This window comes from Astyanax mexicanus, unplaced genomic scaffold (assembly GCF_023375975.1).
Source record: "Astyanax mexicanus isolate ESR-SI-001 unplaced genomic scaffold, AstMex3_surface scaffold_33, whole genome shotgun sequence".
NCBI classification, from domain to species: domain Eukaryota; kingdom Metazoa; phylum Chordata; class Actinopteri; order Characiformes; family Acestrorhamphidae; genus Astyanax; species Astyanax mexicanus.
In genome coordinates, this window is record NW_026040043.1 from 2921703 (window position 1) to 2948900 (window position 27198).

At 39.2% G+C, this 27198-nt stretch overlaps 3 protein-coding genes across 3 annotated transcripts; all 3 read left to right on the top strand.

The window, feature by feature from the left end:
• Positions 1–13002: 13002 nt before the first annotated feature.
• Positions 13003–14451, top strand: LOC125789939 (macrophage mannose receptor 1-like). Its single transcript, XM_049473032.1, has 3 exons — positions 13003–13252; positions 13288–13422; positions 14084–14451. Exons 1-3 carry the CDS (start codon positions 13003–13005, stop codon positions 14449–14451), a joined length of 753 nt encoding a protein of 250 aa, XP_049328989.1.
• Positions 14452–16385: 1934 nt separating this feature from the next.
• LOC125789940 (C-type mannose receptor 2-like) lies at positions 16386–18550 on the top strand. Its single transcript, XM_049473033.1, has 4 exons — positions 16386–16425; positions 17141–17536; positions 17693–18004; positions 18183–18550. The coding sequence occupies exons 1-4, from the start codon at positions 16386–16388 to the stop codon at positions 18548–18550; spliced, it is 1116 nt and encodes a 371-aa protein (XP_049328990.1).
• Positions 18551–21209: 2659 nt separating this feature from the next.
• LOC125789941 (C-type mannose receptor 2-like) lies at positions 21210–27165 on the top strand. The gene is made up of 3 exons (XM_049473034.1): positions 21210–21276; positions 23711–24100; positions 26798–27165. Exons 1-3 carry the CDS (start codon positions 21237–21239, stop codon positions 27163–27165), a joined length of 798 nt encoding a protein of 265 aa, XP_049328991.1. The 5' UTR covers positions 21210–21236.
• Positions 27166–27198: the final 33 nt, after the last annotated feature.

Consider the following 27198-nt stretch of genomic DNA (forward strand, 5'->3'; position numbering starts at 1 on the left):
TAACCTAATAATACAGTCCTCACATCCTTTCCCCATTCCTTAAATCATCGCAAGTCCCTTTCCCTTACTGTAGACGATAAAGACCAGAACTGGAGAAATGGAGAACCAAATAATTATGGAGGGATAGAGTTCTGTGTTGCGATGTATAAACAAGATGGAAAGTGGTTTGACGACAACTGTGAGAGTAAACATACTTTTGTGTGTTTTGATGGTAAGAACTTCTACTGCAAATACATATTAATGCAAAACGTGATCACTTCATAAAAATGGTCTTAACAATACTTAAATACTGTTATTTAACTACTGTTACGCACTACTGTTACGCTGCACTGTCATACACACTTTAATTCCCCAAGAACTGGGAACTTTAAGAACTTTACCAGCCTTAAGCTAGATACAACATTGCACTACTGTTATACGGGTTCTATTTATATTGTCACTTGATCTTAATCACCATTAATATTGCACTATTATCTTCTGTCTCACAAATGTCTATTGTGTTTTTGTTGTATTGTACATATAGTGTCTCCCACTCATTTAGATTTAGATTATATATTTATTTCTTTTTATTTCTATTTATATATCTATTTCACCCCCACCACTACTGCACCTTGTTCTGTCTCATGTATGTCTGTGTCCCTGCTGCTGTATTGTACACATAGTGTCTCCCCTTTTTCTTTATTTTTCTTTATTATCCATTATCTGTACTTGCTGTAAAATTGGGAAGGAGAGTAACGTAATTTCAATTCTATGTATGTCCTGTACATATGCAGCATTGACAATAAAACTACTTGACTTGACTTAAATCTTGTCTGTTCATTTGTGTGCCAAACTAATTCTTTGACATTTTTGTGCAGTTTTTAAAAATGTGATTTTAATGTCTTTCAGAAAATAAACCAAACACTGAGAGATACGTGTTCATTAATGACCAAAAGACCTGGCGTGATGCTCAGAGCTACTGCAGAAAACATCACACAAATCTGGCCAGTGTGGGGAACAATAATGAGGGATGGCAGGTACATGCAGCAGGAACTGGTGATAATTTCTGGATTGGCCTGTTTAAAGACTCCTGGAAGTGGTCAGATCAGAGCAGCTCCTTATTCCGATACTGGAACTCTAATCAGCCAGATAATACTAATAACACAAAATGTGCTGCAGTTTTTGTGAATGACCAGGGTCAGTGGCAGGATATAAAATGTGAGGACCAACGCCCTTTCATCTGCCATAACAGTGAGTTATACTTAATGTCTTTAATACTGTATTAATGTATTTCTGTACTAATAACATTTTTATTTGGTTTATGTGCTTATGATAAATGTTAATCGCAAGTCCCTGTGATAAAAGAATATTGAATTTTCAGTTTGGCCTTTTTTCTTTTCTTCTCCAGATAAACTGATCTTGATCCAGAAGAATCTTAGCTGGGCAGGAGCTCTGAGATACTGCAGAGAGAATCATGTGGACCTGGTCTCAGTTCACTCTGAGGAGATCCAGCTCTGGGTGAAGGATGTGGCTCAGAATGCCTCCACTGATCATGTGTGGCTGGGTCTGCGTCACACCTGCACCCTCAGCTTCTGGTTCTGGATGAGTGGAGACTTTATCTGCTATTATAACTGGGCTCCAGGTAACGGGACAGACAGTGAAGACTGCAGTCCTGTAGAGGAGATCAGCAGTGGGTCAGCTTGCCTGAGAACCAGACTTTCAACTTCATCTGCATCAGATATGAAGGTTAGATTTAGTGTTTATGTGTGATCTGTACACATACAGGCATAATGTAAACGCCTAATTATTTATTATGTTTCAACCAGACTGAAACCAGGTGTAAAGTGTCTTCTGGCCCAGAATCAGCATCTCTTTAGCTTTACCACATTCTCTGCATATTAGCTTAAAGTAGTGCTTTATACTGTATGTTCTGTAACTGTTAAGGTAAAAGGCATTTACTTGTTTTATATACCTACTTCTTTACATTAGATTTTATCATTTAAAAAAAATAATAAGCTAAGCAATCAATATGCAAAGCTCTTCTTTCATTATTTTATTGCTTATACTGTTTTGAAACTGCTTTTTTAATGTATAATATTTCATCTTGATGCTTTTAATTCAGTTATTTTAACCATCTTGAAACTTTTCTTACTGGATGAGATATTTGAATAAATGTAATAAAATCAGTTCACTTTTCTGACTATAATAAAATTCATTATGGAAAACCTATGCAATTGAACAGGACAAGGTGTATCGTGTGATGAAGACAAATCTAGATAAAGACACCAACACTTGTTTTATTTTAATAGTGTCCAATGTACCTGTGAAAATGTGGATCTTTTGTGAGATATGAAGTTCAATGTACTTACAACTGCTTTTCTTTTATTCGTTATTTTTGTGGCCAATAGAGTAGACTGAGTAGGGGGCTCCAAACATAACCCTGGGGGTCTCCAGTGCTGAACAAGAGGGTAGGGCATCAGATATCCATTTCATCAGTGAAGTTTTTCATTAGCATTCAAAATTCGAAAGCACAACATCACGTAATATTGAAACAAGCAGGAAGGCTCATGTTTCTTTGGGACAGGAACAATAACGAATTGTATAAAGGAGGCTGTAAAGCCACTGCACCCGGGAGAGGTTGAATATGTCCATAAACACTGAGGCTGCTCTGTGCAGACGGTCCATCCTGGTATTTTTACCTGTTAATGCTTTTTGCAAGCAAGCATTCCTTAGGCATGCTATCAATAGTACCACTACATCTCTTAGCACTGCAAGCTGGAGCCTTAATAAGAGCATTTGATTACTGGTCCCGAGGATGGGCTTTTGTAATCTATTTGTCCGGCATTACTTTTCCTCACCCTGTGCTGCCGTAGATGCAACATCACTGCTATGGTTGCCAGTGCTTGCCTTACCTGATCCCTCTGATCTACTCTGCGAATTCAGTGAGTTGCTTCTGAACCTGCCACTCTTGCTGCCACTTTTGCTGCTCTTTTCCCCTCTGCCTTGCATTGAGGAGAACTTTCTGAAGCTCGCTGGTTTTCCACCTTGGACCTGGTCAGTGGCTACAATCAGGTCCCGGTGGCAGAACAGGAAAAGGCCAAGACTGCTATTTGCGCACCATTTGGCTTATTTGAGTGGAACCGGAATCCATTTGGACTTTGCAATGCCCCAAGCACTTTCTAAAGGTTAATGCAACGGATGTTTGGGGATCAACAGTATCCATCACTTCTTCTTTACCTTGACGATATCATCGTGTTCTCCTCTTCTGTTTCCCAGCATTTGCAGTGGCTGGAAGTTGTTTGAGAGATAAATTGGATAAATGTGTCTTTATCCAACAGGAAATTGGCTACTAAGGCATGTTCTATCCAGTAGTAGAGTTTCGACTGATCCTGTTCATATCGAGGTAGTTGCACAGTGGCAGCATCTGGTTAATGTGTCAGAGCTGCGCTCCTTTCTAGGATTTGCCAGCTATTACAGGCATTTTGTAGAGTGATTTGCTTAATTAGCAGGCCCTCTGCATAAGTTGGTGACTGCATTTATATGCACAAAAGGCAAAAAGGGGTCAGGAAAGGCTTTGGGAATGGCTTGCACATCCCAGTTATCCGGTTATGGAACATGCAGACTTTCCACATCCCTTCATCCTGGACATTGATGCTAGCCATAGTAGTCTGGGAGCTGTGTCCTCATAAGAACATGGAGGTGGTGTCCGGCCAGTAGCTTTTGCCAGTCAAGGTCTTCTGCCCTCTGAGCGCAACATGGTTAACTACAGTTCCATTAAGTTGGAATTTCTTGCATCCAGTGGGCCATGACAGAAAAGTTATGAGATTATCTCTTGGGCACAAGTGTGTAGTGTATACAGATAACACTGATGGGCTGCACAGCTTGCAGCATCCACTAGGTCCTGGTTTGGCAGAGTACCTCCCAGGTACCCCTATTCCTCTGTCAGTCCAAAAGGCCTTCCAGGTGAATGCCATGGTATCTGCAACTCAGACTGTGGTCTTTGTGCTTCCAGGGAGTTCCTCTTCAGATATCTGTTCCTTGCAGGATGCAGATTCTGTTCCTAGAGAGGTTTTGGCGTTTTAGAAAAAGCTAGTTAAGCCTTCCCCTGCCAAGAGACATCAAGTTTCAAGACCAGACATGGCACTGTTGCACCAGTGGGACAGGCTGGTCGAGAAAGAGGGAGTGTTTGATCGCTGGGTGTTTCAGTCAGACGGTGGTAAGGAAAATTTTAGCATGGCCATCAGGGCACTGAGAGGACCACAGAATCAGTAAGGCAGCATTGTTATTGGCTGGAGATGACTGCGAACATCAAACAGTGGTGCCACGGGTGTGAGCGTTGTCAAGTCACCAAAGATTCAGGACAGATACCTCACAATTTCATGGGTCATGTGCTGGCATCTAAGCCAAATGAGATCTTGGCCATTGATTTTATAATACTGGAGACATCCCGGAATGGATTGGAAAATGTTCTTGTATTGACTGATGTGTTGAGTAAATACACTGTAGCAGTTCCCACTCATGGTCCGCCTGCCTCCACTGTGGCATAGGTTCTGCTGAAGGAACGGTTTTTGAAGTGTGGCATTCCAAGCCGTATCCATTCTGATTAGAGTAGAAGTTTCGATAGTGATCTAATGCAGCAATTTTGCCAGTTATGTGGAGTTAAAAGGTCCTGCACAACCCCAAAGCATCTGGCTGGTAATGGGCAGTGCAAGCATTTCAATAGAACATTTTATAACATGCTTTAACAACTTCCCAAAAACAGGACTGGACGTTACATTTGCCACAGGTTAATTTCTGCTACAGTACTACTCCTCATCAGGGTACTGGAGAGTCTCCATACTTTTTGATGTTTCGCCGGGAACCTAGAACTACTATAGATTTTATATTGGGTCAGGTACAGGATCCCGTTCCTGGTGAGGTCCAGGACTGGGTGGTGGAACATCAGGCCAAGTTAAAGTTGGCGTTCGATGAAGCCTATGAGCAGCTGTTGGTAGCTGCTGGTCGCCGGAAGGAAAGACATGATCAGCAGGTTCGGGAGGGAGAACAGGAGGGTCAGCTGGTTTACCTTCAAGACAATAGTGGCAATAGTTTATTTCATGAATTGGTGTATTGTTATTTATTAAGTATTTTTCATTTGCTTTGTATATTAAATTTCATTATAATTTAAGTCAGGTTGGGTTGATTTTGTGAGATTATTTTTCTTTTGAGGATTTTTACAGTAAATTGACTACATTTTCTTGATTTTGTTTTTGTATTTTGTGCTTGGATTACTTTAATTTGGGTTACATTTTGGATATTAAGGCTTTTCTTTTGTTCCTCTTTCTTTTATCATATCATATCATAAATAGTTGTGTAGTTATATAGTTTTAAACAGCAATATGGTTCTGGTAAAATAAGCGATTATTGGTCTCTCCCCTCTACCACCTGCCGTACTTAATTTTGTCTCTTTCTTTTGGCTGGACAGGAGCTGTGGGCCAAAGCGACAAACCTTGGGGTGTGGAATGCCTTTCACCATTATGTAGTGTAGAGCACTTTGGTGTTTGATATATGCAGTGTAGTCACGTGTGGTGTGTAGTGTAAGTGATTTTTTTATTCTTCCCCTGCTTTTTTCTGCTACAGAAAGCCCTCAATCCAGTCCTTGCCATCTGAGTTTGTAATATATAAAACGGTGTTTGCTGATTCCAGTGTGAAAATGTTTTTTTAAATAATAATTGTTAGTAAAATTGCTTTTTAAATGTTGGAACTACGTCTCTGGTCTCTAAGTGTTTTGAATCTGCCTGTCCTCTATCCCTTAGGTGGCATAGTCGTGCACTATTTTAAACTATAACCATTTATTACTATGAATGAATGAATGTTCAACTTATTTAACGCCTTTCTAGAAACCCAAGGACGCTTTACAATTTACATGTTTTACACACAAGCATATTACACATCAACACTCATCCACACACTGGTGAGAAGCTGCAGCCAATAGCGCACAGCATACTCTCAACCGGAAACAACCGTCCACCTGAAGGACTGCATCGGGCACTACTGCATTTACCCAGGACAGTGTGCCAATCCATGCAGACATGGGGAAAACATGGAAACTCCACCCAGATAGGGACTTCAACCCAAGATCCGAGTGCTGGGAGGCAAACGTGCTAACTACTAAGCCAAATTACCCTCTCAAATTACTATTACCCTCTCTTGCCAAACATGCAATGTTAATTTTAAGTAAAGCAGTTACTCTGATATTTAAGGCAACACTTTACTTCTTAGGAGTTAACAGTGTTTAAAAATTAATCCAGAACTGAATGGTAACATTGAAGTCATGCTGCTTATTTGTATAGTAAACACATCAGCAGTGGGCTACATTTCCTCTTCACTGGTACTGCCACAATATAATCCATGGAACTGCTGTTGACCTAGCTCTGACGAACGCTAATCAAATTAGAGATGATAAATCTACAGAACTGCTTGCAGGAGGGGTGGAGTGATATTATATAAAGAAGTGAGATACTGTATTGATCAGAACAGGAGGTGAAGAACGACAGAAACACATCAGCAAGGAGAACTCGGATCTGATCATCTACATTAACAGATATTAGTAGATATTTGATTCTAGGAATGGATCAGAAGTTGATCTCGGTCTTCTTACTCTTCTCAGGTCAGTGTGAACTTTGTATTTGCTAAGAGCATCATTAGTACTTAATTAGACACCAGCTAATACATAATTTGCTTTTTGTAAATGTTCCTGAATAGCTGTATCTTTGCATTTTTGGTTTTCACTTTACTTCGGGTATATTAAAATCAGTAAACAGAGCTGCATAGGTGTTTATTAATGTTTAACAGATGTTCTTAATGCATAGTAAAGGCATTATTGATTCCAAATAAAGCATTATGTGTTCATACAATGGCAAAACTAAAAGTAATTTCTTAAAAATAAATAAAAATAAATATTATATCAGCTAATGTTTGTGACTAAATTAAAAGAGCCTAAGCATTGTTAGTGTATTTATCATGTATGTTATTAATCACATTAATTAAAGGTAATTATTCAATCCTGAATGTAAATTGTTTCCATACTTTCTCCTGATCTTCACAGCTGTGTGTGGTGTATCTCCATACGTTCCTCATCGGTATCACTTTGTGGATCAGAGTAAAACCTGGACTGAAGCTCAGAGCTACTGCAGACAGACCTACACTGATCTGGCCACCATCAACAACATGGAGGAGATGAAGAACCTGAACGAGACTCTGAAGGATAAAGGTGAAAACTTTGTTTGGATTGGTCTGGCCAAGGGGGACACTGGGAAATGGCGGTGGTCTCTGCCAGATGGAAATGTCTACACTGTAGAAGATACAGACCAGAACTGGAGAAATGGAGAACCAAATAATAATGGATGTGATGTTTAAACAAGGTGGAAAGTGGTTTGATGAAAACTGTGGGAGTGATCATGCTTTTGTGTGTTTTGACGGTAAGAACTACTACTGTAGAAACAGATTAATGCAGAATGTGATCACTTCATGAAAATGGTCTGGACAATACTTAAATCTGATTGGCTGTTCATTTGTGTATTATACTAATTCTTAGACATTTTTGTGCAGTTTTTAAGAATGTGAGTTTAATGTCTTTCAGAAAATAAACCAAACACTGAGAGATACGTGTTCATTAATGACCAAAAGACCTAGAGTGAAGCTCACAGCTACTGCAGAGAACATCACACAGATCTGGCCAGTGTGAGGAACGAGAATGAGAGACAGCAGATCAATGCAGCAGGAAATGGTGTTAATTTCTGGATTGGCCTGTATAAAGACTCCTGGAAGTGGTCAGATCAGAGTAGTTCCTCATTCCGATACTGGGAGTCTAACCAGCCAGATACTAATGATAAATGTGCTGCAGCTTCTGTGAAGGAACAGGGTCAGTGGCATGATATAAAATGTGAGGAACAGCACCCTTTCATCTGCCATGATAGTGAGTTATACTTAATGTATTCAATACTATATTAATCTATTTGTGTATTAAATACCTTCATATTTGGTTCATATGTTTATGATAATTGTTTATTGCAAATCTCTCTGATAAAAGCAGAGTATATATTCATATTCAAGAATATTTCATATTCATATTTAACTTTTTTTCTTCTCTCTCCAGATGAGCTGATCTTGATCCAGCAGAAGCTGAGCTGGAGAGAAGCTCTGAGATACTGCAGAGAGAATCATGTGGACCTGGTCTCAGTTCACTCTGAGGAGATCCAGCTCTGGGTGGAGGATTTGGCTCAGAAAGCCTCCACTGATCATGTGTGGCTGGGTCTGCGTCACACCTGCACTCAGGGATTCTGGTTCTGGACGAGTGGGTTTTCCGTCTGCTACCAGAACTGGGCTCCAGGTAACGGTGCAGAAGGTGAAGACTGCAGTCCTGTAGAGAGAACCGGAGCGGTGCAGGCTGGAGAAGATCAGCAGTGGGTCAGCCTGCCTGAGAACCAGACTCTCAACTTCATCTGCATCAAATATGAAGGTTAGATTTAGTGTTTATGTGTTATTTGTTCAGAATATGGAAATAGTCATAATGTAAAATTCTAATTATTTATTATTTTCCATGTTTTTCTCAACCAGACTGAAACCAGGTGTGAAGAATCTTCTGGTCCAGAATCAGCATCTCTACAGCTTTACCACTTTCTCTGTATTAAGCTCCAAGCCTATTTTTACCATTTTCCGCCTGAAATTACATACTCACATTTGAAGGCTTATCACTCCAATATTAAATTATTTAGAGTCAATTCTATGAAGTAATATTACTTAGAAGCCTTTACACAATTCATTTAAGGCATTTTAATTATTCAATTGAACATGTAATGGCCAATATATGGTAAAAACCAGGAAAAGTTTTAGGCGCTTTTCAGATTTTCTATTATTTTTTTTTATTTTCAGACACATAAAATGAACTATTTATATGGATGAAGGGTTTTGACAACTCTATATTTTACTATAATGTGTTTACAATCATCATATAAAATTTTAAACTGCTACCTATTACTGGTTAGAAGTTATAGTGATTTGAACCAGTAATGGTCTTTTCTTTCTCCAAAGGACTGGAAACTTTATAAGAATAAAAAAGACCACTTTTATAACTCATTTTGCAGTAAACTCTGGGTTTTTGTGTGGTCTACTCATATACAAACAGAAATCCGCAGTGTCTCTTTAAGAGCGGTTGTTCTGCTGAGTGGAAATCTATTAGACAAAGTTTCTATGGCCAAGCATCTCTCTTCCTTAGCCTCTCAGCTGGCCGAGCTCGCCACCTGATTGGCTGAGAGACCTCATTCTCATACCGTCATGTCCAGTAGGCTCCGCCCTGTCTGGCTGTGGGCCAGAATCGGAGCAGCGTCGAATAAAATGCTTTTAATTCGTAATTAAAGTTAAGATTCCGTCTCACATTATTCCTCGCGCGGGGTGGATATAACTGTGGATTATAGGAGACTGGATCGATGGATTTTCTTGCGTGTGGACTCGTTTTGAAGGTAAGAGAGTGGGGGACGCGCTGGTGGGTGTTGGGGGGGTGGGGGGAGTGACTGTAGGTAACTACAGGACCAAACCTGTGCATTTTTCAACTCTGAACACGCGCTGCAACGCGCTCTTTCAGCTCTAATTCAGGGACCGTACATCCTACACTAAAACGGAGCACAGTTTCGGAATCCGGAGAGCCAGACGGTTCGAATGGTGTATAACATGTCCGCATTCGATCAAATATGGACGTCCGATAAACGGAAATATGAAAATTATGATTTAATATTTTCATAACCAAGGCATATTTCGCCCTAAATGTTTATTTTCTGAAAGGAGATACAGCTAAATAGGCTATATAACTGAAAAGCAAGGATTCTAAGCTTTAAAATGGTATATTGGGTGTCTATATTGAACCTATAACTATTCATAAACACAGCCAGATATTAAATATCATATTTTTCTGGCCCGCCGGCGGGCCAGGGCGTATTAAGAGGTTAAAGTAGTTCATATATCTGCTTCTTTATCTCTATCCCATGAAGTTTCATTGGTTACTTAACTTTGAAGTTAAAAAGCAAATAAATAAATAAGCATTTGGACAGTGAAAAGCCTGCCCAGATCTGGAGCAGAGCTCTGAGACCAAAACTTGAAGCTTATTTTAGTATTTCATACAATTATTCTAATAATCATGGAACTGTTTTTACTGGATGTGATATTTGTTTTTCTTTGTTATTATAATACAATTAATTGTAATTTATCTATGCAACCCATCAGATGTAGTATCATGATGATAAAGATGCATTAATTACTAGGGGTGTGACGAGACACTAATATCACGAGACGAGATGAGACACGATACTGGGTTCACGAGAACGAGACGAGACGAGATTTAAAAATAATTTTTTATAGAAAACGTCAAAAATGTTAAATTATTGAAAACTATAGTTTTATTTGACAAAATCATATAACGCAAACTTAACAGACTGTTTTTTCTCACACAATGATTCTACAAGAAATAGAAATGAGAGTAAAAATAAAAATAAAAACTTTTCTAGGTCTTATATAGTACAAACAATAAGTGCAAACCACAACCAGTCATATTAAGCCTATGGTTTGTGTTTTTTTCAGCAGGTGGGGGGGTGGGAGATGCATTTTAAAATCGTCAGCATCCTGTCATTACTTTCCCACCGCGCTCCGCAAATTTATTTGGGGCTTGGATTTGGCGCCCCCTCTAGTGCAGCACCCCTATGCGTCGCATAGGCTGCATACCCCCTTTTTGCACCACTGCTCTCCACCATACTCTATCGCTACTGGGTTGCCAGATCCCGCTTAAAAAGTCCACACTCAACTGTTTTTTTTTGCCCCGCGAGAAAGGTTTGAGCCTGACGAGAAATATCGTCTGTTTTAATCTCGCGAGATCTCGTCACACCCCTATTAATTACTAGTCCTGAGGATGAGCTTTTGTAATCTTTATTCCTGTATTACCTCTCCTCACGCTATGCTACCATGGATGCAACATCACTGCTTTGGATGACAAGTTCTTTCTGGATAGCCAGCGCTTTCCTTTACCTGATCCCTCTAATCTACCCTGCTAATGGGGGCAGTTGTTTCTGAACCTGCCACTACTGCTGCTAATCATCTGAACCATATTTCATGCCACTCATATCTAGCTCACTCTTATTTTTTTAGCAATTCTACCGACCTTTGCCTGAATCTTTGGTGTCAAATGGCCAACATGTACCTCTTTCTTCCCATTCGTACATAGACTGAATGGTCAATGGCTCCAAAAGGTTTTGAGGGAATACTGAGATTTTTTTTTTTTTGCTAGTTTTTCCTTTCTAGAGGATCTTCTCTCCACAGCATTAGCTTAGCATCAGCAGCAGACCACAGTGACATCCCATCCTCCACATATTCTTGTGGATATATTTAATCACGCAAGCTATTTGACTCATATCTGGTGTTGTTTTTGTGCATTCTGCTGCCATAATCCCACATCGTTCGAGCCTGTATTCGCCTTGGAAACGTCTCTTCCATGCTTGACTCATGAGCTCCACTGCTTGGTCCTTACATCCTCAATTTCCTTAATTATCCTACAAGCTCCTTCCCAACCATGCTTCCCCATTACTCAATCATCTCTTGTCCTTTCTAAATCCTCCCTACACTTTCCTCAGTCATACGATGACTCCAAATCATCCTTTCTTATCTCACACCCAATGGAAGGAACTATTATCACCCAGGTGTTTTAATCTCAGGCACTTAAAATTCCTCAATCTATAGTTCCATATGGACGACGTGACCAGCAGCCTCAGGCTAGAATTGTAAACAGACAAGCTTGTATCAGCTTATCAACTTTTGTTCAAAGCACTTCACTTTTGTCCATGCCCCTCAATTATGTTAATTTTGATTAATTCCATTGCTCATTTTTGTAAAGCAACACTTTAACTCTTAGGGTTTAACAGTGTCTGAAGCTCAACCCAGAACTGAATGGTGACATTTAAGCCATGCTGCTTATTTGTTTTGTAAATACTGTACATCTGCAGTGGGCTACATTTCCTCTTCACGGGGACTTCCCAAATACTGTATGTGGAACTGCCATTGCCCTAACTCTCACGAACACCAATCAAATCAGAGATGCTATCTCTACAGATCTGCGTGCAAAAGAAGTGGAGCGATACTATAGAAAATTCAAAGAGAGAGGTGAGATACTGTTTAGATCAGAACAGGAGGTGAAGAACGACGGAAACACATCAGGAGGGAGAATTCAGATCTGATCATCTATATTGACAAATATTACTAGATATTTGACTCTAGGAATGGATCAGAAGTGGATCTCAATGATCGTACTGTTCTCAGGTCAGTGTGAACTTTGTATTAACTAAGAGCATCATAGTAACGTAATCAATTTTTTTGTAAATTTTCCTGAATAGCTGTATCATTGCATTTTTGGTTTTCACTTTACATTGGAGTATATTAAATAAAGTAAACAGTAAACAGAGCTGCAAAAGTGTTTATTAATGTTTAACATTAATAATGTTCTTAATGCATAGCAAAGGCATTATTGATTTCAATTCAAAGCATTCAATGTCCATACATTGGCAGTACATAATAGTAATTCCTCAGAAAAAGAAATAAAAATGAATATGGTATCAGCTAATGCATGTGAATAAATAAAAAGAGGACCACTGCATAGAGTTATTATAGACAATTATATTTATAATTACTTACTGGTTTATAATAAGCTTATTCAACCAGTTTGCATGACTGCAGTACATGAGAACATTAATGTATGCAGTTGTTTCTTCTTTAGCTGAGACTGGATGACATTATTAATGTGGTCTATTATTAATCTCATGTGTTTTTCACGTTAACAAATGCTTAACTTGTTATGTTATTAGTTTGTAACATTCCATATGAAAGTAACATTAATGCATTAATGCAGTTGTTACATGTTTAACCAACATTACCTAAGCTTTGTTATTGTATTAATTATGTATTTTCATGTTAATTATTGCATTAATTCATGTAAATTCTCAATGTAAAATGTTACCACACTTTCTCCTGATCTTCACAGCTGTGTGTGGTGTATCTCCATACGTTCCTCATCGGTATCACTTTGTGAATCTGAGTAAAACCTGGACTGAAGCTCAGAGCTACTGCAGACAGACCTACACTGATCTGGCCACCATCAACAACATGGACGAGATGAAGAAGCTGATTGAGACTCTGAAGGATAAAGCTCAAGGCTTTGTTTGGATTGGTCTGAACAGAGGGGACACTGGGAAATGGAGGTGTCTCTGCCAGATGAAAGTTTTAGCACTGTAGAAGGTACAGACCAGAACTGGAGAAATGGAGAACCAGATAATCGTGGAGAAAAGAAGTTCTGTGTTGCGATGAAGAAACAAGATGGAAAGTGGTTTGATGACAACTGTGAGAGTAAACATACTTTTGTGTGTTTTGACGGTAAGAACTACTACAGTAGTAACAGATCAATGAAAAATGTGATCACTTCATGAAATCAGTCTGAACAATGCTAAAATCTGATTGGCTGTTTATGTATCTATCATACTACGTTTTTAAGAATGTGAGTTTAATGTCTTTCAGAAAATATACCAAACACTATGAGATACGTATTCATTAATGAGAAAAAGACCTGGCGTGAAGCTCAGAGATACTGCAGAAAACATCACACAGACCTGGCCAGTGTGAAGAATGATAATGAGAGACAGCAGATCAATGCAGCAGGAAATGATGATAATTTCTGGATCGGCCTGTTTAAGGACTCCTGGAAGTGGTCAGATCAGAGCAGCTCCTCATTCCGACACTGGGAGCCTAGCCAGCCAGATAATAATGATAATACAAAATGTGCTGCAGCTTCTGTGAAGGACCAGGGTCAGTGGCATGATATAGGTTGTGAGGAACAGCGCCCTTTCATCTGCCATGATAGTGAGTTATTCTTAATGTATTCAATACTATATTAATGTATTTGTGTATTAAATACCTTCATATTTGGTTTATATCTTTATGATAACTGTTTATTGCAAATCTCTCTGATAAAAGCAGCACAAGTTAGAATCTTAGAATATTTCATATTCAAGTTTGGCTTTTTTTCTTCTCTCTCCAGATGAGCTGATCTTGATCCAGAAGAATCTGAGCTGGGCAGAAGCTCTGAGATACTGCAGAGAGAATCATGTGGACCTGGTCTCAGTTCACTCTGAGGAGATCCAGCTCTGGGTGGAGGATGTGGCTCAGAATGCCTCCACTGATCATGTGTGGCTGGGTCTGCGTCACACCTGCACCCTCAGCTTCTGGTTCTGGATGAGTGGAGACTTTATCTGCTATGATAACTGGGCTCCAGGTAACGGGACAGAAGGTGAAGACTGCAGTCCTATAGAGAGAACCGGAGCGGTGCAGGCTGGAGAAGATCAGCAGTGGGTCAGCCTGCCTGAGAACCAGACTCTCAACTTCATCTGCATCAAATATGAAGGTTAGATTTAGTGTTTAAGTGTTATTTGTTCAGAATATGGAAATAGTCATAATGTAAAATTCTAATAATTTATTATTTTCCCTGTTTTTTCTCAACCAGACTGAAACCAGGTGTGAAGAATCTTCTGGTGTAGAATCAGCATCTCTACAGCTTTACCACTTTCTCTGTATATTAGCTTAAAGTAGTGCTTTATACTGTATGAGCTGTAGCGTTAAAGCTAAAATATATTTACATGTTTGAATATATCTCCTTCTTTATCTTTATCCCATAGAGTTTCATTGGTTACTTAACTTTGAAGTTAAATAAGCAAATAAATAAATAAGCATTTGGACAGTGAAAAGCCTGCCCAGATCTGGAGCAGAGCTCTGAGACCAAAACTTGAAGCTTATTTTTGTATTTCATACAATTATTCTAATTATCATGAAACTGTTTTTACTGGATGTGATATTTGAATAAACTTATTAAAATCAATTCACTGTAAGACTTTCTTTTGTTATTATAATACAATTAATTGTAAATTATCTATGCAACCCATCAGATGTAGTATCATGATGATAAAGATGCATTAATTACTAGTCCCGAGGATGAGCTTTTGTATTCTTTTTTTTATGTATTACCTCTCCTCACCCTATGCTACCATGGATGCAACATCACTGTTTTGGATGACAAGTTCTTTCTGGATAGCCAGCGCTTTCCTTTACCTGATCCCTCTAATCTTCCCTGCTAATGGGGGCAGTTGTTTCTGAACCTGCCACTCATGGTGCTAATCATCTGGACCATCTTCCTTAATGCTCATATCTACCTCACTCTTATTTTTTAGCAATTCTACCGACCTTTGCCTAAATCTTTGGTGTCAAATGGCCACCATGTACCTCTTTCTTCCCATTCTTACATAGACTGAATGGTCAATGGCTCCAAAAGGTTTTGAGAGAAAACTTGATTTTTTTTTTGTTTGTTTTTCCTTTCTAGAGGAGCTTCTCTCCACAGCATTAGCTTAGCATCAGCAGCAGACCACAGTGACATCTCATCCTCCACATATTCTTGTGTATATATTTAGTCACGCAAGCTATTTGACTCATATCTGGTGTTGTTTTTGTGCATTCTGCTGCCATAATCCCATATCGTTCGAGCCTGTATTCGCCTTGGAAACGTCTCCTCCATGCTTGACTCATGAGCTCCACTGCTTGGTCCTTACATCCTCAATTTCCTTAATTATCCTACAAGCTCCTTCCCAACCATGCTTCCCCATTACTCAATCATCTCTTGTCCTTTCTAAATCCTCCCTACACTTTCCTCAGTCATACGATGACTCCAAATCATCCTTTCTTATCTCACACCCAATGGAAGGAACTATTATCACCCAGGTGTTTTAATCTCAGGCACTTAAAATTCCTCAATCTATAGTTCCATATGGACGACGTGACCAGTATCCTCAGGCTAGAATTGTCCATGTAAACAGACAAGCTTGTATCGGCTTATCAACTTTTGTCCATGCACCTCAATTATGTTCATTTTGATTAATTCCATTGCTCATTTTTGTAAAGCAACACTTTAATTTATTATTTAATTTATTAGGGGTTAACAGTGTATGAACATCAACCCAGAACTGAATGGTGACATTTAAGCCATGCTGCTTATTTGTTTTGTAAATACTGTACATCTGCAGTGGGCTACATTTCCTCTTCACGGGGACTTCCCAAATACTGTATGTGGAACTGCCGTTGACCCAACTCTCACGAACACCAATCAAATCAGAGATGCTATCTCTACAGAACTGCGTGCAAAAGAGGTGGAGCGATACTATAGAAAATTCAAAGAGAGAGGTGAGATACTGTTTAGATCAGAACAGGAGGTGAAGAACGACGGAAACACATCAGGAGGGAGAATTCAGATCTGATCATCTATATTAACAAATATTTTTAGATATTTGACTCTAGAAATGGATCAGAAGTGGATCTCAATGATCGTACTGTTCTCAGGTCAGTGTGAACTTTGTATTTACTAAGAGCATCATAGTAACGTAATCAATTTTTTTGTAAATGTTCCTGAATAGCTGTATCATTGCATTTTTGGTTTTCACTTTACTTTGGAGTATATTAAATAAAGTAAACAGTAAACAGAGCTGCAAAAGTGTTTATTAATGTTTAACAGATGTTCTTAATGCATAGCAAAGGCATTATTGATTTCAATTCAAAGCATTCAATGTCCATACACTGGCAGTACATAATGGTAATTCCTCAGAAAAAGAAATAAAAATGAATATGGTATCAGCTAATGCATGTGAATAAATAAAAAGAGGACCACTGCATAGAGTTATTATAGACAATTATATTTATAATTACTTACTGGTTTATAATAAGCTTATTCAACCAGTTTGCATGACTGCAGTACATGAGAACATTAATGTATGCAGTTGTTTCTTCTTTAGCTGAGACTGGATGACATTATTAATGTGGTCTATTATTAATCTCATGTGTTGTTTACGTTAACAAATGCTTTACTTGTTATGTTATTAGTTTGTCTACATTCCATATGAAAGTAACAATAATACATTAATGCAGATGTTACATGTTTAACCAACATCACCTAAGCTTTGTTATTGTATTAATTATTTATTTTTCATGTTAATTATTGCATTAACTCATGGAAATTCTCAATGTAAATTGTTTCCACACTATTTCCTGATCTTCACAGCTGTGTGTGGTGTATCTCCATACGTTCCTCATCGGTATCACTTTGTGAATCAGAGTAAAACCTGGACTGAAGCTCAGAGCTACTGCAGAGAGACCTACACTGATCTGGCCACCATCAACAACATGGATGAGATGAAGAAGCTGAACGACACTCTGAAGGGTAAAGGTAGAGACTATGTTTGGATTGGTCTGGGCCGTGGGGACACTGGGAAATGGGGGTGGTCTCTGCCAGATGGAAATTTCTACACTGTAGGAGATACAGACCAGAACTGGAGAAGTGGAGAACCAAATAATCATGGAGGAATAGAGTTCTGTGTTGGAATGTATAAACAAGATGGAAAGTGGTTTGATGACAACTGTGAGAGTAAACATACTTTTGTGTGTTTTGACGGTAAGGACTACTACTGTAGAAACAGATCAATGAAAAATGTGATCACTTGATGAAATCAGTCTGAACAATGCTAAAATCTGATTGGCTGTTTATGTATCTATCATACTAAGTTTTTAAGAATGTGATTTTAATGTCTTTCAGAAAATATACCAAACACTACGAGATACGTATTCATTAATGAGACAAAGACCTGGCGTGAAGCTCAGAGCTACTGCAGAGAACATCACACAGACCTGGCCAGTGTGAGGAACGAGAGTGAGAGATGGCAGATCAGTGCAGCAGGAAGTGGTGATAATTTCTGGATCGGCCTGTATAAAGACTCCTGGAAGTGGTCAGATCAGAGTAACTCCTCATTCCGATACTGGGAGTCTAACCAGCCAGAACAATCAAAATGTGCTGCAGCTTCTGTGAATGACCAGGGTCAGTGGCATGATATAGAATGTAGAGATCAGTGCCCTTTCATCTGCCATGAGAGTGAGTTATACCTAATGTATTCAATACTATATTAATCTATTTGTGTATTAAATACCTTCCTATTTGGTTTATATCTTTATGATAACTGTTTATTGCAAATCTTTCTGATAAAAGCAGCAAAACGTAGAATCTTAGAATATTTCATATTCAAGTTTAGCCTTTTTTCTTCTCTCTCCAGATGAACTGATCTTGATTCAGCAGAATCTGAGCTGGGCAGATGCTCTGAGATACTGCAGAGAGAAACATGTGGACCTGGTCTCAGTTCACTCTGAGGAGATCCAGCTCTGGGTGAAGGATGTGGCTCAGAAAGCCTCCACTGATCATGTGTGGCTGGGTCTGCGTCACACCTGCACTCAGGGATTCTGGTTCTGGACGAGTGGGTTTACCGTCTGCTATGATAACTGGGCTCCAGGTAACGGTGCAGAAGGTGAAGAGTGCAGTCCTGTAGAGAGAACCGGAGCAGTGCAGGCTAGAGGAGATCAGCAGTGGGTCAGCCTGCCTGAGAACCAGACTCTCAACTTCATCTGCATCAAATATGAAGGTTAGATTTAGTGTTTATGTGTGATTTGTTCAGAATATGGAAATAGTCATAATGTTAAATTTAATTTAATTATAATATATATTCTAATTATTTATTATTTTCCCTGTTTTTTCCAACCAGACTGAAACCAGATGTGAAGTATCTTCTGGTCAAGCATCAGCAGCTCAACAGCTTTAACACATTTACTTTATATTAGCTTAAAGAAAGGTTTTATACTATATGTGCTGTAACTGTTGAGGTAAAATGCATTTACTTGTTTCATATATCTGCTTCTTTACCTCTATCACATAAGATGTTATCATTTGTTAAACATATTAAGCAAAGCAATAGTCAGAGCTCTGGGATAAAACATAAAGCTTTTTTTAATATTTTATTGCTTATATTGTTAGATTTATTTTAAAACAATGTTCTTTTAAAGTATCATTTTGTTAATTGCTTTTCATTTCATCTTCATATATTTGATTTAATCATGTTAATCACCATGAAACTGTTCTTACTGGATGAGATATTTGAATAAATTTAATAAAATCAGTTCACTTTCAGACTTTCTTTTCTTGTTATAATACAATTCATTACTGATCATCTATGCAACCCATCAAACATGACAAGGTGTATTATATGATGAAGACAAATATGGATAAAGCTGCACGTCATAATGTGTAGCAAGTACAGCTGGTAAACATAGGTATGAATATTTGTACATACAGCGCCCTCCATAATTATTGACATCTGTCAGGTTGGAAGCAGGAATGAGATGAGTAGAGTGGATGCACTATTTATGAAAATCAGCAACAAACAAACCAAAAAAGAATCAAAAACTGCAAGAAAAAGACAGAAGGGTATCATAGGAAACACCTGACCTAACCTGACGGATGGTCGGATGTGCAACCAAAACCCACTTTTGACCAAACAGGGGAAACAGATAAAAGGGGACTATTTACACAAACGGACAAGGACAGGAAAAAGCAAACACAGTGCATGTGCAGAGGTGGGTAATCAAACATAAGCCCCCAAATACATGCACATCACTCGGAGCCGCTGACATGGGAAGAGCTGAGCCACCGGGAGCTGCCAACGCGGACACCGCTGAGCTGCTGGTAGTCCCCAGCGCAGGAAGAGCTGAGCCTCTGGGAGGCGGCAACTCAGGAAGAGCTCCGCCACCGGGAGTTGTCGATACAGGGACCACTGAGCTGCTTGGAGTTGCTGATGCGGGAACCGGTAAGCTGGCGGCAGTCGCTGCTGCAGGAACCGGTGAGCTGCCGAGAGTCGCCAACTTGGGAACCAGTGACCGCTGGGAGTCGCCACCGTGGGGACCGGTGAGTCGACGAGAGTAGGCAACACAGGAACTGCTGAGCTGGGTCCGCTGAGCCGCCGATGTGGGGACCACTGAGCTGTCGGCAGTTGCCGATGCGGGAACTGGTGAGCCGCCAGGAGTCGCTGATTCGGGAACTAGTGACCGCTGGTAGTCTCCACCACGGTGACCGGTGAGCCAGTGGGAGTACCCAACACAGGAACTGCTGAGCTGCCCGGCGTAGCCAACGCAGAAACTGCTGAGCTGCCAGGAGTAGCCAATGCAGGAACTGGTAAGCCACCAGGAGTTGCCAATGTGGGAACCGCTGAGCCACCGGCAGTAGCCAACGCAGGGATCGCTGAGCCTCAAGAAGTCGCCAACACAGAAACAGAACAAGAACCAGACAGTGGAGCAGTGTTGGCTCACATAGACTGTGTGATGTAATATCACCTAGAACGCACAGCTCATGCTGTATTCATCACCAATCGTGTACAGCAGACCCTCTATTGGGGAAAAACAAGCAAACAGAATTCAGTATTCCCTCAGAACCTTTTTGAGTGATTTTCCAATGATTATTCAAACTAAGTTAGAAGGGGAGAAAATTAGAGGATGAAGCACAAGGAGGTCATTGACTGTGCAGATATCTGTGGTGCAGAGATCGGCCAATAAATGGCAAAGACAGTGGAAAACATCAGCAGAATAGCTGAAAAGGACAGTGAGGTTCTTGGAAGCAGCAAAAGCAGTAGGAAGAGTGGCAGGTTGAAAACAACTGACCGCATTTGCAGAGCAAAACAACGATTATCACCCAGTTTTTTAAATCTTACACACTTAAAATTCCTCAATCCATAGTTTCACATGGACAATGCAGTGGGTGGTGATGATCTTGAGCGGCACTATCTGTCTAGAGTTGTCCATGTGAACAGACAAGCCTGTATCAACTTATCGACTTTTGTTCGTTATACTTTACACTTATTTCCAGTGAGTGAAGAGACAGCGTCCATGCACTTCACTTATGTTCATTTTCATTAATTCCATTGCCCAATTTTTTAAGACAACAATTTTCCTCTTAGGGGTTAACAGTGTATGAACATCAACCCAGAACTGAATGGTGACATTTAGTCCGTGCTGCTTATTTGTTTTGTAAACACATTTCCTCTTCACATGTACTGCCCAAATATGGCTGCTGACCTAGCTCTGACGAACGCTAATCAAATCAGAGATGATATCTCTACAGAATTGCGTGCAAGAGGGGTGGAGCGATATTATAGAGAATTAAAAGAAAGGGGTGAGATACTGTTTGATCAGAACAGGAGGTGAAGAACGACTGAAACACATCAGTAAGGAGAACTCGGATCTGATCACCTACTTTAACAAATATTGTTAGATATTTGATTCTAGAAATGGATCAGAAGTTGATCTTGGTCTTCTTACTGTTCTCAGGTCAGTGTGATCTTTGTATTTAGTAAGACTATGAGTCGTACTTAATGCTTTTGTAAATGTTCCTGAATACCTTTATCTTTGCATTTTTGATTTTCACTTTACTTCAGGTATATTCAATTAAGTCAACAGAGCTGCATAAGTGTGTATTAATGTTTAACAGATGTTATTAAAGCATAGCAAAGGCATTATTGATTTCCATACAAAGCATTCAATGTTCATATAATAGCAGAACTAGACTGAATTTTCTGCAGAAGTAACTGCAAGTGTGATTGCAGTGCTGATTCGTGGCTGATTTCTATGGTGTCTATGCTGGTTGCTGAGCTGTTGCTTAGCAGTTGCTATTTGGTTGTTAAGATGTTGCTATAGTATCTGTGGAGGTTGCTCAGGTGTTGCTATGGTTTCCATGTGGTTGCTAAGGTGTTGCTTAGTAGTTGCTAGGTGGTTGCAAAGGTGTTGCTAGGTGGTTGCTTAGGTTTTGCTATGGTATCAGTGGTGGTTGATATGATGTTACTATATGGTTGCTAAGGTGTTTTTTGGTAGTTGATTAGGTGATGCTATGGTGTTGCTAAGTGGTTCCTAAGGTGTTACTTCGGTATCTGCGGTGGTTGCTAAGTGTTTGCTAAGGTGTTGCTATGGTATCAGTGGTGGTTGCTAAGTTGATGCTAGGCGGTTGCTAAGGTTTTGCTATGGTATCAGTGGTGCTTGCTAAGTGGTTGCTAGGTGGTTGCTAAGATGTTATTAGGTAATTGGTAAGGTGTTGCTATGGTATCTGTAGTAGTTGCTATGGTGTTGCTAAGTGGTTGCTAAGGTGTTTTTAAGGTATCCGTGGTGGTTGCTAAGTTGTTTCTCAGGTGTTGGGAGGTAATATTTTCACATAAATAAGATTAAAATGTGCTGCGCAACGTGCCAATACATCACATGGCTATGGACGCTAGGTTGCTCTGGACGTCCGGGGTGTCCAAACTTTTGACCAATAGCTGCGTTATCCAATAGCTCCTCCATACACTCACTATACTGGGGCTCTGGGCATTTCTTGAGCACCTTTGTTATTCATTCCTAAGGTGTGAATTCGTACGACAATTGTACGAAAATCATACATCATATAATTTCATACATAAATTCTATAGACTATCCGAATTTGGTCTCCATATCTCAAAAGTTGTGACGTACACAAGCGTGCAAATTTCTCTCCATTCATTTTCAATGGGCAAAAAAGCATACATTTACAAAAATTTTACGAAATTCGTATGTCCAATCAAAAAGTTGTATACTTAAGCAATAGAACACGAGAGGGAGTTTGTTACCACGAATAACATCCGAAGGTGAGTGCCGTAGATCATCACAGCCGTGATGTTATTCGTGATAACACACGACCTCGAGTGTTCTATTGCTTTTATACAACAGTTTCTTATTTTACAAAATGAATAAAGAAAATAAATCAAAGAACTTTAAGAAATTCAGAATGAATATGCTTTAATATGGACTGTGCCTTCCGCCAAAAAGTAGTTCCACCACAACTATAACAGAACTGAAACTTAACTACAAAACGGTGTATGGTTCATACAGACTAACACCACGAAAGTTAGCTTGAAATCAAAATTGGGAATAAGTGAAGATGGTAACGTTAGGAGCGTGAAATAACGCTGAAACTCTCCTCTCCTGCTCTGTGGAGTCGTCTTCAGGTGAAAGCTGCTAATTTTTTGAGCATTTCTGCTTGTTTTGCTGGGTGGTGTTGGTTTTAGCTAGCCGGCTGGACTGTGGTTAGGTTAGCGTAGCTTTAGCTTTAGCTCAGCATTAACTTAGCTTAGCCTAGCCTGGCTGGTTAAGTTACCGTTCTGGCTGTCAGACGGCATTAGCCGAGCGATTTTCTTTCCCTTCTTTCCACAGTAGACAGCCAGCGCTGCGGGCGAGCGTGCCGTAGTTGAGCGCTAGCCTGTGCTAAGCTAACGCTGCCGCTGATGCCATTGATGATTCTAAGCTGTCCTGTGTGTATATACGCCGTTACTCGGCAACGCGTCAGCGGAGTGATACAGGTTTAGTGTGAGAAGGCCATGATGTTATCACAAATATCATCAAGGCTAGAACACTTCTCAAATCAGATTGTGAGGTCGGAACTAACTGTTGTATAATAATCTATAACAAATATTAAAGTAATGCATTTTGTTCTTTAGCTAACATTACACTAACGATTACAATATTAATATAGTATCTCAATTGTTGTCTATATGTTGACAAATGCTTTACTTGTTATTTTAGTTTGCCTGTGTTTTATGTGAAAGTAACAGTGATTAAAGCAGTTGTTAAATGTGTAACATGCATTACTTAAACATTGTTGGTGTAGTTATCATCTATTGTTCATGTTAATTATTGCATTAATTAATGTTAGTCAATTGTTAATGTAAATTGTTACCACACTTTCTCCTGATCTTCACAGCTGTGTGTGGTGTATCTCCATACGTTCCTCATCGGTATCACTTTGTGAATGAGAATAAAACCTGGACTGAAGCTCAGAACTACTGCAGACAGACCTACACTGATCTGGCCACCATCAACAACATGGATGAGATGAAGAAGCTGAACGAGACTCTGAAGGGTAAAGGTGGAGACTTTGTTTGGATTGGTCTGAACAGAGGGGATACTGGGAAATGGCGGTGGTCTCAGCCAGATGGAAATTTCTACACTGTAGGAGATAAAGACCAGAACTGGAGACGTGGAGAACCAAATAATCTTGGAGGGAATGAGTTCTGTGCTGCGATGAATGAACAAGATGGAAAGTGGTTTGATGAAAACTGTGAGAGTAAACATACTTTCATATGTTTTAATGGTAAGAACTTCTACTGTAGAAACAGATCAATGAAAAAAATGATCACTTCATAAAATCAGTCCAGACAATACTGAAATCTGATTGGCTGTTCATTTAAGTATCACACTCATTCTTTAACATTTTTGTGCAGTGTTCTGTTACGTACATGTACAAGTTTTTAACAATTTGAATTTAAAGTGGATATGAAACACTTTAGTTTTTAGTATAATTCATTCAAGATGTATTTTCACTCTAGCAAATCTTATAAGTTTAATACTTGTCAGTGAAACTGAATTAAAATAAACTACAAAATAAATGTTATTTTTCATGCAAATGTAGCGCCATCCTCTCCCTACCAAGCTAACATCAACTATAAGCCTACAATGGATAATAAAAGCCAAACCACACTTTTTATTTATAAAATGTTGTATTATAAAGCAATTAAAAAGTAATCCTTACTGGCATTTTCTATATTTTCACAAGTTAGGCAAACATGCATGAAAATGTGCATGGAGCAGTCTTATAGGAAGGGACAGAAGTGTGGAGGTGCAGCAGGAAACTGTTAAAAAAAGTGTCAGTGTGAAACATATCATAGCTACCTAAATAGCTAACGCTTGCTATGTTAAGCTAGTTAGCAAAAACGCTAACGCTAGCTATGCTAAGATAAGTACCTAAATAGCTAACGCTTGCTATGCTAAGATAACTACCTAAATAGCTAATGCTTACTATGTTAAGATAGCTACCTAAATAGCTAACGTTTGCTATGTTAAGCTAGTTAGCAAAAAACCTAATGCTAGCTATGCTAAGATAACTACCTAAATAGCAAATGCTTGCTATGCTAAGATGACTACCTAAATAGCAAATGCTTGCTATGTTAAGCTAGTTGGTTAAATAGAGAACGCTAGCTATGTTAAGATAGCTACCTAAATAGGTTATGCTTCCTATATTAAGCTAGTTAGATAAATAGCTAATGCTAGCTATGTTAAGATAGCTACCTAAACAGCTAACGCTTGCTATGTTAAGCTAGTTAGTTAAATAGAGAATGCTAGCTATGTTAAGATAGCTACCTAAATAGGTTATGCTTCCTATGTTAAGCTAGTTAGATAAATAGCTAATGCTAGCTATGTAAAGATACCTACCTAAATAGGTACTGCTTGCTATGTTAAGAGAACTATCTAAATAGCTAACGCTTGCTATGTTAAGCTAGTTAGCTAAAAAACTAATGCTAGCTATTTTAAGATAACTACCTTAATAGCTAACACTTGCTATGTTAAGGTAGCTAGCTAAAAAGCTAATGCTAGCTTAGTTAAGATGGCTACCTAAATAGCTACGCTTGCTATGTTAAGATAACTACATAAATAGCTAACGCTTGCTATGTTAAGCTAGTTAGTTAAATAGCTAACGCTAGCTATGTTAAGATAGCTACCTATATAGCTACTGCTTGCCATGTTAAGCTAGTTAGTTAAATAGCTAACGCTAGCTATGTTAAGCTAGTTAGTTACATAGAGAACGCTAGCCATGTTAAGATACCTACCTAAATAGGTTAGGCTTCCTATGTTAAGTTAGTTAGCTGTGTTAAGATAGCTACCTAAATAACTACTGCTTGCTATGTTAAGCTAGTTAGCTAAACAGCTAACACTAGCTAAATAGCTATTGCTAGCTAACCAACATTCAGAAAGAGCATAGAAAGAATCTGTAAAGTTCTGTTCAGGGTTATGAAGAGAAGATCTCTGAGCTAATGGTCCCTGTTAGCCTCCTGATGTCAAATCAGCAGTGCAGTGCAGTGCAGTGATCATGCATTTGCAGCAGGTAGTGTTACCGACCCTCTCCACTTGTACAGGGAGGTTTTATCATTTATCTCTCTCGTCTCCTCGCCGGCTCGAATGACTAACCCATCGGATTTCTAGGAATCTGATCAAAAACCCACTTTCAGCTTCGTCTTCTTCCATAATCTCGACAAACAACAAGCTCTTTTTCTTAACCGTGCCGACTAGCTATGTCCCTGGATTATCTTGAACCAACCTTGTGATGTCATCAATGCTGAATGGGAGAAATGGCGGGAACAAAAGCGCAAACGTCTAGATTAGTAGCAAACATAAATATATTATAATTTATTGTGTAAACATTTTATATTTAAAAAATCTTCATCATATTTAATTAAGTAGAAAACCCATACAAATGGATTTCATGTCCACTTTAATGTCTTTCAGAAAAGAAACCGATCACTGAGAGATACATATTCGTTAATAAACAAAAGACCTGGCGTGAAGCTCAGAGCTACTGCAGAAAACATCACACAGACCTGGCCAGTGTGAGGAACTGGTGGGAGAATATGAAGATCAAACAAGCAGGAAATGATGATAATTTCTGGATTGGCCTGTTTAAAGACACTAATGACTCTGATCAGAGTAGCTCCTCACTCCGATACTGGAACTCTAATCAGCCAGATCAATCAAAATGTGCTGCAGCTTCTGTGAAGGACCAGGGTCAGTGGCATGATATAGAATGTGATGAACAGTACCCTTTCATCTGCCATGAAAGTGAGTTATTCTTAATGTATTCAATACTATATTAATCTATTTGTGTATTAAATACCTTCATATTTGGTTTATATACTTATGATAACTGTTTATTGCAAATCTTTCTGATAAAAGCAGCAAAACTTAGAATCTTAGAATATTTCATATTCAAGTTTAGCCTTTTTTCTTCTCTCTCCAGATGAGCTGATCTTGATCCAGGAGAATCTGAGCTGGAGAGAAGCTCTGAGATACTGCAGAGAGAATCATGTGGACCTGGTCTCAGTTCACTCTGAGGAGATCCAGCTCTGGGTGAAGGATGTGGCTCAGAAAGCCTCCACTGATCATGTGTGGCTGGGTCTGCGTCACACCTGCACTCAGGGATTCTGGTTCTGGACGAGTGGGTTTACCGTCTGCTATGATAACTGGGCTCCAGGTAACGGAACAGAAGGAGAAGACTGCAGTCCTGTAGAGAGAACCGGAGCAGTGCAGGCTAGAGGAGATCAGCAGTGGGTCAGCCTGCCTGAGAACCAGACTCTCAACTTCATCTGCATGAAATATGAAGGTTAGATTTAGTGTTTATTAGTGTGATTTGTTCAGAAT

Bases quoted from the DNA above. Each gene is read 5' to 3' on its own strand.
- LOC125789940 (XM_049473033.1), top strand. From the start codon at position 16,386: ATGGATCAGAAGTGGATCTCAATGATCGTACTGTTCTCAG. The intron at 16,426-17,140 runs GTCAGTGTGAAC...TGATCTTCACAG, and splicing joins AATGATCGTACTGTTCTCAG to CTGTGTGTGGTGTATCTCCA. The intron at 17,537-17,692 runs ACTACTACTGTA...CAAACACTACGA, and splicing joins TGTGTGTTTTGACGGTAAGG to GATACGTATTCATTAATGAG.
- LOC125789939 (XM_049473032.1), top strand. From the start codon at position 13,003: ATGTTACCACACTTTCTCCTGATCTTCACAGCTGTGTGTGGTGTATCT. The intron at 13,253-13,287 runs GTCTCTGCCAGA...GCACTGTAGAAG, and splicing joins GGACACTGGGAAATGGAGGT to GTACAGACCAGAACTGGAGA. The intron at 13,423-14,083 runs GTAAGAACTACT...TTCTCTCTCCAG, and splicing joins TACTTTTGTGTGTTTTGACG to ATGAGCTGATCTTGATCCAG.
- LOC125789941 (XM_049473034.1), top strand. From the start codon at position 21,237: ATGGATCAGAAGTTGATCTTGGTCTTCTTACTGTTCTCAG. The intron at 21,277-23,710 runs GTCAGTGTGATC...TGATCTTCACAG, and splicing joins GGTCTTCTTACTGTTCTCAG to CTGTGTGTGGTGTATCTCCA. The intron at 24,101-26,797 runs GTAAGAACTTCT...TTCTCTCTCCAG, and splicing joins TACTTTCATATGTTTTAATG to ATGAGCTGATCTTGATCCAG.